General features: G+C 29.3%; 1 protein-coding gene across 1 annotated transcript in view; it reads right to left on the bottom strand.

Moving 5' to 3' along the window:
* Positions 1-1282: 1282 nt before the first annotated feature.
* LOC105368358 (peroxidasin-like protein) overlaps positions 1283-12950 on the bottom strand; it is a 30907-nt gene continuing 19239 nt past the window's right edge. The window contains exons 4-12 of the mRNA XM_011507362.1: positions 11163-11404; positions 9142-9403; positions 5557-5825; positions 4693-4851; positions 3506-3753; positions 2856-3105; positions 2091-2209; positions 1566-1725; positions 1283-1471 (exon numbers count right to left, since the gene is read on the bottom strand). Coding sequence (XP_011505664.1) covers positions 1390-1471; positions 1566-1725; positions 2091-2209; positions 2856-3105; positions 3506-3753; positions 4693-4851; positions 5557-5825; positions 9142-9403; positions 11163-11404 — 1791 coding nt within the window. The 3' untranslated portion in view covers positions 1283-1389. The remainder of the gene's footprint in view (positions 1472-1565; positions 1726-2090; positions 2210-2855; positions 3106-3505; positions 3754-4692; positions 4852-5556; positions 5826-9141; positions 9404-11162; positions 11405-12950) is intronic.

Genomic DNA, 12950 nt, shown 5'->3' with positions numbered 1-12950 from the left:
ATTTTGCAAAATTAATTTTGTATAAAAGTCATTTTAAATTCTCATAACGAGTAAAATGTAATAATAAATTGCGATTTATCTTGTTAAATTGATCGCAAAGCAGTGGCACTTTTATACAAGGTAAGTAGGTACTTTCGAAGATAAAGTTATTCGATTTTATGTATCCTAACTACAAAAATAATGACGAAAAATAGCTAGTATTTTTAATAATCCTATTTGATAATATTATATGTAATATAATTAATTCCTATTAAATGAAGTAAAAGTAGGTGTGATTTAGATTATGAAAAAAATGTTAATCACTATAGAATAAAATATTATTTTATAGCCTGACATATTAATTCTAATGATAATGGAATTATAAATGAAACTATTTTTTATCTATGTTGATTTAAAAAAATAATTTATTATTAAAAGTTTATGTACAAAAATCATGAATTTATTAAAAATATATGTTAAATAATTTATCATAATTGCTGGTAGAATTTCATTAATATTACAAAATACGCTCACAAACGAAATATGAATAATTATTGACATTGATTTTTAAGAAAGAATATTTTTGTTTTGTAATCCGAAATACGAATGAAACGCTTAGTATTTTAAATACTTAAGTCTTGCAGAATAATTTATATCGATCGCATGGACATGACGTTTTGTAGTATTTATTTACATATGCAGTCGACATTTAATATCAGATTATGTATGCCAAGGACTTTATAATTATCAGTTAATCAACAATTTTTAAGTTCATAAAGTATATGAATTTTGCAATATAATAGACGAGTTGTTTATGTTATTTGCAACTTGATCAATTAACGATGGCCGGTGAAAATAATTAAATTGACAGTGGATAAGAAATCGAGTTAATTATTGTTATTCCTAAAACAACATATCATCATTGTTAAAAAATCTTACAAAACAATACTTCGTTCCAAAAAATACAGATCGTTTTCTATTCGGGTTAATGCTTTGAAAATATACCGATACAGCTAGCTAGATAATAGCAATAATTATCCATTGGCAAAATAATTTTGCCTTAGATGCCGTTATGATAATTTGTTAAAGCATCGTATATAATCAAGTTGTAATTATTTACTATTTTCGCGAGAAGTTATTAAGTACCGAAATACCACTGATGACATAATTGACATGAAATTACCGCTGTAAAACTAGGCTGCATTATACTAAAATAGGAAGTGTACGAAAGAAATTAGGTTTATTACGTAATTATATATTAGCCATTGCGTTCCTTAAATATCGTAAGTAAAAGAGAAAGGATACGCTCTTGAAAATTGATATTTTACTATGCTGCTCTCGTAGAGGACAAGCCAGATCAAGCAAGTTGATTAATGACCTTCTATGGTGGTTAGGAATGATGATTATAAGCTAAGATTTCGTTGGATTTTCCTTCCAGAAGAGTAAATTTATTTCGTGATGCTGATACATCGAACAGTTCTCCATGTTATTTCTGCCGAAAAATGTAAAACGCGATAAGCGCACATTATTGCACACAATATGCTAAAAGATTTCAATCATCAACAATTCATTAAATAACCACTTACAGGAACTTATCTTTCAGGATGAAAGCTCGAGGCTGAACGTGTTTGAGCCGATCTCCGTTATCGCATAGTATTCTTGCCATTGTTGTTTTGCGAATTTCTTGCAGCTGCTCGGGAGTGAAGGTGCCTGGTGTTTTTCCATTTTCATACCAATACCTGTCACCTGAGCCGTATATAAAGGGTGTAAATAAGCAATTGTTTTTCTCAAAAGTCATAATACGCGTACCCGTCATTTCAAAATATTCCACTAAAATAACTCAAGAACTCGTGCATTCCAATAATTATAATTGCATAGAATTATATTAGGACTATAATTATACGTTTCATATTTTTTTTTTCTATTATTTATATTGTCGCGTGACACTTTCGGCTCGTATTTATTTAAGAAAAAACAAACAGCAGCGGCAAAAACAACAACAACAACAAACAACAACAAAATCCAAAAAACATCTTTAAATTAGCGAAAAATTTTGCTCGTACAGTTGAATCGTTAAAAGGGCAATTAAATAAGATAAAAGCAACAATTACCAAAGCGTGCATTGTGAAATGTCCTTCCAAGGAGACAAATGAATGTCGGTCCTAAAACAGATCCAGATAGTGGTGTCTCGGACAGTGCACCCGTTACAAGATCAATTTCCTCTACTTTTCTAAAAGAAATGATGATTGATTTTTTTTTTTTTTTTTTTTTTTTTTTTTTTTTTTTTTTTTTTTAAGAAGTCGAGCTTCTAATTAATTTAATAATAAAGCAATCGATCGCGTATTCACGATAATTATCTTTAGTAAAAAATTTTAATGTTTCATGCCGAAAATCGCTCATTGACTTGCTATGTGGCTTTAATCGTTACCCAATAAAATGCCAATACATTCCCGTAAATCGTATGAAATAATTTTTAATCTGTTTTTCTAGCATAAATCAATAATCCATACGGATTTAAAATTATTTTTTATGAACGATATTATTATTATTATTATTATTATTATTATTATTATTATTATTATTATTATTATTATTATTATTATTATTATTATTATTATTGTCGTTATCAAGATTGATGTTTGATTAGCAATTAGCAATCGCGTAAATGTATAAATAAGTCAAGTGGCGAGGCTTTCTTCCTCCGCAATTCCGCAACATCTTTATGAAAAAAAAGTCTTTCAATTTTATCGTATAAAATAATGTTGCCGAGAAAATTGCCAAAGGGCAGTTGAAATTTCAAGCGCTTAAATTGTCTTCTATCTTCATCCCAGCCACTTTGAGGGAATGAGGAAGGTAAGAAGATTCGAGTACGTCACCTGTAAATTCCCTGCAAACGACTAATGACATCGCGTGCGACCGTGCCCTCCAGGTCCTTAAAGCTCTGGACCTCTTGAAGGTTGCAGACACTGCGCCAGTGAATGTACGCCGGGAGTCCGTGATCGCGACCTTGTTGAATAATTTGAGCTGCATAGTCCACGGGTGTCTCGCGTGTCTTCCCATCGTGGAAGTAGCGCTCGACCAAGACCTCGTTTAAGCTTGGCGGTAATGGGTTGCGCGAGTGTCCAGCTTCGATTTAACGAGCATAATAAATTATTTTCCCCGTTAGCATTGATTGTTTTTACTAGGCGATTGTACAAAATTCTTTTAGCTTGCCATCGATTGTTCGGAGGCGAAAATTTCGAACGCACGCGATTTACGTGGCACTAGCATACATTCGTCGAGCTTCGTTTTTTCTTCATTGACAAATAGATAGAGAAATGCATTTTTATACGTCCAAGCAACATTACGTTTCACGCAATTTTACGAGGATAATTGTCCTTTAGACTTTCGACAAATGCTTATTTAATGCTTGAATACTTAGATGATATCCGAGATTAATTATATATATGTATGCAGGGAGAGTATGGTTTAATGGTGATTGTTAGTATGCGTGCGAGTAAGCGAGAGTATAAAGTTGTATAATTACCGGTGGCGCCGGCAATAAGCCGATCTATAGCGCCGGCTTCATACAATTCCTGAGGCGCGTAAAATGCCGACAATAACGACCTCTCTCCGGATTTATGCTCCGATTGCGTGTCAATGAGGTCGAGGGTTTTGGGTGTCAACGCGGCTACGAAGAAGAGTCCCGCCGAGGCCGCCGCATTGCTTATCGTCGCGTCTACCCTGAAGTCGTAGCCTTGAAAGTAGCCTCGCTGACCCAGACGCAGATCGTAGCTTATAGCATGTAAAAGATAAATTTATGTGATTATTGGGCACATAAAGTTCCATATGCACATAAAGAGCTAATAATTTTACAAAAAGCGCAATGCTTACGTAACAGTTAAAAAAATTATCGAACAAAGACAATTGCAGTGGAATCAATGACCTGACAGTACTTATAAGTATTTCGATACATCCATGTCCAAAAAGAATCCATTGAATGTGAAATATTAGTTTTCAAAGAATATCGACAAATGAAGTATAATTATGAAAAATATGAAACCTAATCATTAAAAAATATTAGGCACTACGCACGTACACGGATTATAATATCTTATTCTACAATGACGAATTAACGTCAAATAATACATTTTAAGCTACTCAAACTATTTATCGTATAATATACTTTACGCTTTCACGATTCGCTCAATAATTCATTTATCCATATTTTTTAACAATATGTTAAATTATGCATTAGCCCTTTTTTTTGTCCTGATTGATTATAGAATTTATAAATGTAACCGCAATGATTTTGACGTTGTCATCGTTAAAACAATTTCTCTCTCTCTCTCTCTCTCTCTCTCTCTCTCTCAGTCTCTCCCTTTTTCCAATTCACCGAAACGCTTATCCGAATAATTATCGATATAATTAACGAATTTAATCTTCTTCCAATTGTATTATTTATTGCTCCAATGAATATTTTCATTTGGAAATTTATTTACGCAAATTCGTCATATCATACGTTAATTATTTCCTTCCATATAAGTGAGTAATTCAGTGGTATTATCACCAACATTTTAATTTTTATTCACATCCGAATTTCAGTGCACCAGTGATTATTACGCAAGTACATAGAAAGAGTAAAAACTTTAGCGACTCATTTAAAAGATTAGATTATTTATATGTGAATGGGGGGTTTGTGGGAGGGAGGGAGGGAGGGGTAGAGTAACTCACTCGTTAAGAGCAGCTTCGCCCAAAACGACGGGCAAAAATTCTCCATAAGTTATGTGCTGCATCTCGGCGATATTAATTTTTCGTGACTCTTGATAAAGTCTCTCGTCGCTCCAGTGGGGATTGAGAAGCTGAAGATTTTCAGCGATACGATTATGCTCTCTGAAAAATTCACGAATAATATTTATATTGCTTGTGAAATTTTTATTTGGCAAACTCATCAACAATGTAAATAATTTAGCGATATGAATTCAAATGACATTTACCATTGATTTTATCTTTTATATTGCCATGTTCTTCTTATATTGCACAATATAACACTCAATTATCATAAGATAAAGTCTTTAAATTAATTTCTTTAGAGCTTAGTAATTAACGAATAATTCTTTACTTATAATGGAATTCTAATTGTAATTCATTAATTTCTAATGAAGTACAATTTTTATATAACATAAAATAATCATAAAGTGACCCTAGCTCGAGTAAATTTAGAATTCTTGTATATTAGAAAATTCGAAATTTCTTTGCTCTCTATTATTATTACTTCGTCTTTCTCTGGCATTTGAAATTATAAAATCTCGCTCTATTGCTCAGTTCATTTGATTTAATAAATAAAAAATGTTAGTTATTTTTAGAAAAACATTGTAATCTATCGAATGTAGAATATACTTGTAATAGGCTAAACCTCCAAGATACTCAATACCTGTGCATCTGCATTACGACACATACTCGGATTCAGTTAGATAAAGTCAACGAAGGACGATGACTGTCATGAAACCAGCAAGAGAAAGCAATGTCTAATGAGATAAAGGCGTGAGGTGAAGCAGGATCGAGATGAAAAAGTAAAGGTATCCTCGATCCACCTACCTGAGAAAGAGTAGATGCATAAGCGCCAGGCCAGGATTTTCGTTGATCCGGGAGTCGCCGCTGAGGAAGCAAGGGAAGGCGCGGCTCTCGAGTCTGCAGGTACGGGGGTCTCGGGATGCCATTGGCAGATTTCGGCGCTGCGTGTTAAGGAGTCCGCCCTTGGCCGATCTGAGCAATTGCGCCGTCTCCTCGGAGCTACCGTAAAGCGGTGAGAGGTCGATGTAGGACGTCGCCTGGTTTATCTGCTGGCGCGATCCAAGCCTGCAACCCTTTTGCGAAATCGGCAAGGCTTAATTGTCGTGGTGAAGGAAAAGTGAAGGAGGTCTCTTGCTAGGTTTCTTTCTTTCACTAGGCATTATCTCAGCTCCCCAGTGAAATTTTCCATCCTTCTTTCTTTCTTTCTTTCTTTCCTTCATTTATTTTGTAACTCTGTGTGATTTATATATTGCTCGCGTGTAAATTCATTTTTCAGTACAGAATATAATTATCAAAGTGCTGATTTGATTGTGCGTAATAAATTTCCAGTATTATGAAAAATTTTATTCCATTTCTTAATGGCTACTTTGATAATTAATTTCTTTACTTTCGCCTTTGTACCATACGTTCCTTTACGTATTAATAAATTCACTTTAATGTGATATCTTATAATAAAAAGCCTTTCAAATGGTTATTGGTGCAATACACAATTGTTTAATTATCACTACGGACATTTAATGAATAACATCGTTTTATTCATTTCGCTTAATAATTATTTTTAATGTGCTATCAATTAAGATATTAACTACCTTAATTTAGATTAACGACGAAATAAAAATAATAACGTTTGATGTGTTTATAGATGATTTAAAAAAAAAAAAAAAAAAAAAAAAAAAAATGTTTAACATGAGCAACATCATTAATGAAATATCAATATTTTTATATGCATTACAATTGGTCCAATAGGCCAGAAAAACGAATATAATTTAAAAAGGCAATTTTTCTTAAAATATAATGGTTTTTATTATTACAAAGAAGAGTATAATTGAAGTAAATGAAGTAAATATATATAATATGTATAATATAATTAAGTAATATCTATTTGAAATAGGGTTGTTGGGTAAATCTTTTGTAAATCCATCAGTGACAGACGGGTGAATTTGCTTTATAAATATTTTCAGGCAAAAATTTATTTATTTTAATCTTTAAATAATCGTATGATCTCATATTTATGTTCGCCGAATATGTATTACCGAAAGGATCATTGATACAGGACTACCTATGCCATTCCATTAATAATGATAATGAAACAAGAAATAAAAAGTCAAGTCTATGTACTATTTTGTTTGTTGTGCAGTAGTTATATTTTGGCTAAATCAATTTTATTAAATTAAAACTAAAATTAATTTTCTATCGGGATTACCAGCTGCTCGTTTTTAAGCTCGAATAACGGCATTTACACATAAGCGGTAAAAGTTAAAAGTTATAAATGCCAACTGAGTCGTATCCCCGAGGGCCGCCATTATGCAATGTAATAAAGAAAAAGCCGAGCTGCAGTTTATAATAATCATAATGCTAGTCATTAGAATCTATATGGGCTTGTGTCAAAAGACATATTTCTATTACGTGATAAAAGATAAATCAATGCCTTTACTTGTCTTTTAACTCTCAATGTCCATTGTTTAAAATGAGTTTGTCATTTTTATCTCAACTCTTCTTACGCTTACACTGTTTTTCTAAGCACCAGTATCTCTTTATGGATACACAAAATTTTTTAATTTCAATTATAAGTTTGAAACCTTTTTCTATTTTTTTGTAAGGAAGAAAACTATTATTGTCAAATACATATAACAATTATAGACTGTGATTCTAAGAAAGTGTACGTAATATGTCTTTAAAAGAAATTTAAATAATTAATCATATGCTCTCATTCGCATTCTTTATCAATAAGATATTCGAAAAAATCACGTCATATATCAAAAATATATAATATACATTATAACAATATTTGTATCTGACTATTATATTATGTGTTTATGTTATATTATTGAATATTAATTTCTTAATTAAATTTCTTTTATTGGAAAAAACTTTTTAAATTATCGATAGTCTAAACAGAAGTTTAGAAAAAAAAAAATCTACAAATAGCAAAGTAGTTTCAATATCTGTATGCGCTTAAATATAATCTTATCTATATAGAGTTTATTGTTATAGCGAAAAATCTCAATTTTCATCCTTTAATTTACAGGCATATAGATATATTATGTACGACTCATAAGAATACGTCGTAACTTTAACTTTTAAGCTTTATAAGTTACTAAGGCGAAGCAATATTCGTTCATCTTTTCTTATGGTAAACATAAATTTGCTTAGTTTAAACTATCACTATCACGTGTAATTTATCTCTCTATATTAACATTCAATTTTAGCTAAATTCTTTTAAATTTACAGCCTTGTCATACTTCATAGAAATAATATTATTAATTATATTAAAAAATTAACACAAAGTTTTCTATTAAATTTATAAACATAAACTTGTCTTTATAGATTCTGCTTTAACATATATCATAAAATTATCTTTTCATATTTGAAAATAAGCATAATTTACATAAAATAACTTATTACTATGATAGTTATAAATATTCTATAATTATTGTATTTCAAAATGGATACTGATAATTTTCAAATTCTTAAACAAAATCATGAGATCTTTTAGAAATGTCAACGCTATGAAATTCTAAATAGACGATGCTCGTAAATATATTATATCTACAGATAAAATAATATGTTAAATTAATGCAATATGTATATCATATGTAATTACAATAAAAAAGAAGAGTAAAATTTATAATATAAAATTAAAGAAATTTTAATTATTAATATATATATATATATATATATATATATATATATATATATATAAATATGTGTATACTTTGTATAATGAATTTTTCAACTAAAGTATATTGATTCAAAAAACAGTCCCGAGTTTTATAATTAAATAAAAAAAATATAATATTGTACGTGTATATAGTATTGTATGAAAAGTGATTCAATAGAAGTCAGTTTATACTACAATATTTAAAAAAAAAAAAAAAAAAAAAAAAAAAAAAAAAAATAAAAAGAAGCATATAGTATTAGAAACAACAAAAAATCATTGTTTCATTTTATTTCAGAAAACATACCATTTACGATTTAATATATGAATTTTTACGCTTCTTATAATTTGGTATATTTTTACTCTTCAATTTTCAAGTTGATATACGATTATTTATAATAATTAATTTCAAATGTAGAGTAAAAAAAAAAAAATTTGCTTTAAATTTTTAATACTACACAACTTGTATTTACCTCAGCTACAATAAAACTAATTTTTTCAAATAATGAAATTCTATATAAACGTACATATTAATAAGCTCCTATAATTATTCGGAGAAACTTTTCAACCTTAATCTTATTTTTGTTATCGAGGCCCAATTTCCTCCCCTACTTAAGCTTACGTCCATAATTCGAAGATTTGGAAAGTTCGCAAAGTGTCGCAGAATGTCGAAAAGCAAAAACTTTGCTCATTACTGTCTAAGCCATTTGCCTCGGGAAAGTGACACTCACCTGGTGCGCATTTCCTGGATGTGGCGCAGACCTGGCATACTCCATGCAGCCGCCAACTTCGTCCTCGGCTCTGATTGGAAAGCACTCCGGATGAAAGTGTTCGAACTCGACGTCGCAGCATCGGAGTCGATCACCGTTAGGCAGATTCATACGTGGGGTGTGAGCCAAATCGTGGGCAACGAACTCACCAAAAAGTGCTGTTAAGGCCATGAGATGCGGATGCCTGGCACGAGAATAATAAATTTGAAACAACATAAACATAATCATAATTTACAAAATGGCTCGCTGATTACCTAATCGTCTACTTTTATATCAGACCTTACGGATCTATCGTACATTTCTCATTTCTATTATACATATTTACTTTCGTGAAAAAATTGTAAAATATTTCGCATATAAATCATTGAACATATTGAAGAATTATATATATAATTCCATTTCTTTTTTTATAAATTATGAAAATTAATTTTACTTTTTGTAACTGTAATTTAGAAAATAGATCTTAATCGATAATATTCTCCAGCATCTATAAATTTATATATAGTTTACTTTGATTGAGATTTAATATAATTTTTATGTCTACGATACAATTATTTGATTAATAACATTAATGAATTTTAATCTGCCGGTATTAAGGTAAAGTATGATATTATCAATAAGTTTGTTGATATAAAAAGCTTATGGAATACATAGAGAGAATTAATTTACATTATATAATTTTCTTCAACAATTTATGCGATTATAGTTATTTGAAAGTTGTGCAATTGTATATAATATAACTTTATCATTATTGTTTATCAGATTTCTCATTGATATTAATATTTTCATTCATATTGACATTAATTTTATAAATCGTCAATTTTAAAAATTAATCAGACTTAGCGAATTCACGATCGATATAAAGAATAATTCGACAAATTCGAATATTACAATGAATTAAAAAATATTTAACTTTTATTGTATTCAATAGAAAAATTTTTTTTCTTCGATATCAATACATACTCCTATAATAATTGTTTTCTATAAAATTTATTTTTAAACCTTATCTTGGGTTATATATTTCGTTTGCACATTTTCAATGAAATTGGTAGAAAATTATAAAATGAAACTATTAAGTAATTTTTTACTCGTATTATACGTGCGTGTATACATTAATCGGTGTAAATGACGGAACTCATTAAAATAAATTTTTTTATATATAATATATCAATATAATGAATTTGTTTTTATTTATAAAAAAGTGAAAGAAAAAAAAGGGGAGAGAGATATAGAGAATATTATATAAATACCTGAAAGGTATTACTAAGAATACACGCAGATTTCTAGTTTGTGTAAAAATAATTTTTACTTGAATAAAACCTTAAATATATTATTAATAAGATAAAATATTATACAGATTATTATTAAAAACAAATGAATATTCCTTAGTAGTTATATTTTGGATACTCGGACTTTGTTTTGGATTGAATAGAAATACAGTTTTTATAGAAAACAAACTATTAAAATATATTTTCATGCATTACCAAATTTGTAATAAGTAAACTTTTAATAATAATTTGATAGCATATAAATATATTATTGTCAAATACGCAATTTGATATGTAGAGACTAAAACTATATATATCCATAATATAATAGATAATATTTTGTAATTGCTTATTAGAGAAGAAAAATTTTTTTTGTCATTCTCTCTCTCCCTCTCTCTCTCTCTCTCTCTCTCTCTCTCTCTCTTGCCCTGCTTTTGTCCAATACTCTTGACATTACTGCATTTATGTACCATTAGAATATGATCAAACGTTTATATTCCTAATCAAAAATATAATTTAACCTTTCCACAATGTAATTAACTTAACTTTATTATAAGTCCAGATGTGTTAAGAGATGGAATTTATGAAAAATAAGATAAAAACGATGTGAAATTTGAAACGTCTCATGCTTTCTCAACTTTAATCAACTATCACAATAGTAAACTTCTATCTTAAGAAGATATAATGAATTAGCTTTGGTTTTCCGCGACTTACCTAAGGTCCGGACCACCCGAGTGCATCGCAGTGCTAACGGCTCGAGCGCTCGGTAGTCCTGGTGCCGGCAAGGACACGCCGTCAGCGTAATCGGCGAGCAGGATTCGCGAATACGCCTCTAGAGCAGCACCACGTGCCGGATAAAAGGGATTATTGCAGCGACCAGTGTGAGTTCGATAACGCGGCTCCGTTTTCTTGCAATCGCTTATTATGCGCAGGTAGTCACCTGAACAGATGCTCACCTAAAGAATAATGGGACAAGAGTTGTGGGCGATTAATGGAGGTTAATTGTCTCAAAAATCTATGGTATTAAGAGATGATAAGAGGGTTAATGCAAATTAGCGAGTGTCTCATATGTATATATTGAAAAAATTATTAAAAAAAAATTTTTTATTAAATATCGTTGTTCGTGAAAAAGTTTGTGAATTATATGGACACGGGTGAGCGGTTGAAATTATATAATATATGGTAGTGATGCATTTTGCGAATAATAAATGTATAAACGAGAAAAGTAATTGCCTTTAAATGATAATATATATGTTCAATAAATGTCGCAAAATTTTTAAACTGATAATTTTGTTGGGTAATTCATATTATATGCGCCACGTACATTTTTTGTCAAGCGATAATTACATTTTTAATTACCAATTAATACGAATTTCAAAGTTAAGAGTAGATTGAAGCGATAAATATGCTAAATAGATATTTAAAATTAAGAAAAATTTCAATGTGCTGATTTTATTTTACAGTAGGATAATGTATTTGTGAAAGTTTTCTTTTGTAATAATCATAATAAATATATAATTGTATGTGAGAGTACACCAAAAATTTTATACTTTCTCAATCACAATAATTACAATTATCGAAAGTAATAAGATAAGTATATAATATTTTAAATATATATTATTTTCATATTATATTAACATTCTTTTTGCAATAAATATAATTTAATTACAATTCACAGACATAATACTTTTTCAATAATACAATATTAACAATGATGCCGAAAGTGGAACGTGTAAAAAAAGAGGTAATCTGTCATTAACCCTTAAAAGTGTTCTTAAAACTTAAAAGTGTCAGAACCGTTTGATTAAATTAGTTTAATAGAAAGAAAAAAAATTTATATAATGGCAATTTTTTTTTAATTTTTAAAATCTACAATTTTTTTCTTTAGTACGTTTATTATTAAAAGCAACGATGTTTTCTCTCTGTTTTTCTGTGCAACTTAGAATACTTGTTATGTCTCTCATTATGTCAGAACCAATGACTTTCTTAATTCTTAGCCACCAACTGCACTGACCAACAGCACGAAGAAAATCAGTTTCTGATCGAGCAGCTCCAAATTATTATTTGGATTCGACTAAACAAGTCCTCCATACATTTTTGACAATTTAAAATGAAGTTTCAACGTGCTGTCGCTAATGGAACTACAAGAATTCTTCGTATTTTTAAGATAATAGTGCTCCAAAGTTTTTAATTATTTTGATTTATTTAATTATATTGAAATATCAGCTGTAATATTTAGTAAATTGAGAATATTCCGTAGTAAGTGAAATTTATGAATATTTTAGAATATTGTATTCGTTAATTTTAACCTTCTTTTTTTTTTATAAATGTATAACATAATACGTTCGAATAACTTGCAAAAATATCTTTTTTAAGTTATTTAGAATTAAAAATATACTTATTTGAAAAAGGTTTAACCTACGAATCAAAAAATGAATCATTATTATTGTATTTAAAAAAAAATTTGCTAATATTTTAAGAAAAACTTTCATGATTTTGTAG

The sequence above is a fragment of the Ceratosolen solmsi genome, unplaced genomic scaffold (genome assembly GCF_000503995.2).
Source record: "Ceratosolen solmsi marchali unplaced genomic scaffold, CerSol_1.0 scaffold6, whole genome shotgun sequence".
Lineage (NCBI taxonomy): Eukaryota > Metazoa > Arthropoda > Insecta > Hymenoptera > Agaonidae > Ceratosolen > Ceratosolen solmsi.
The sequence above is the reverse complement of the archived record's forward strand: the minus strand, read 5'-3'. Positions and strand labels throughout refer to the sequence as shown.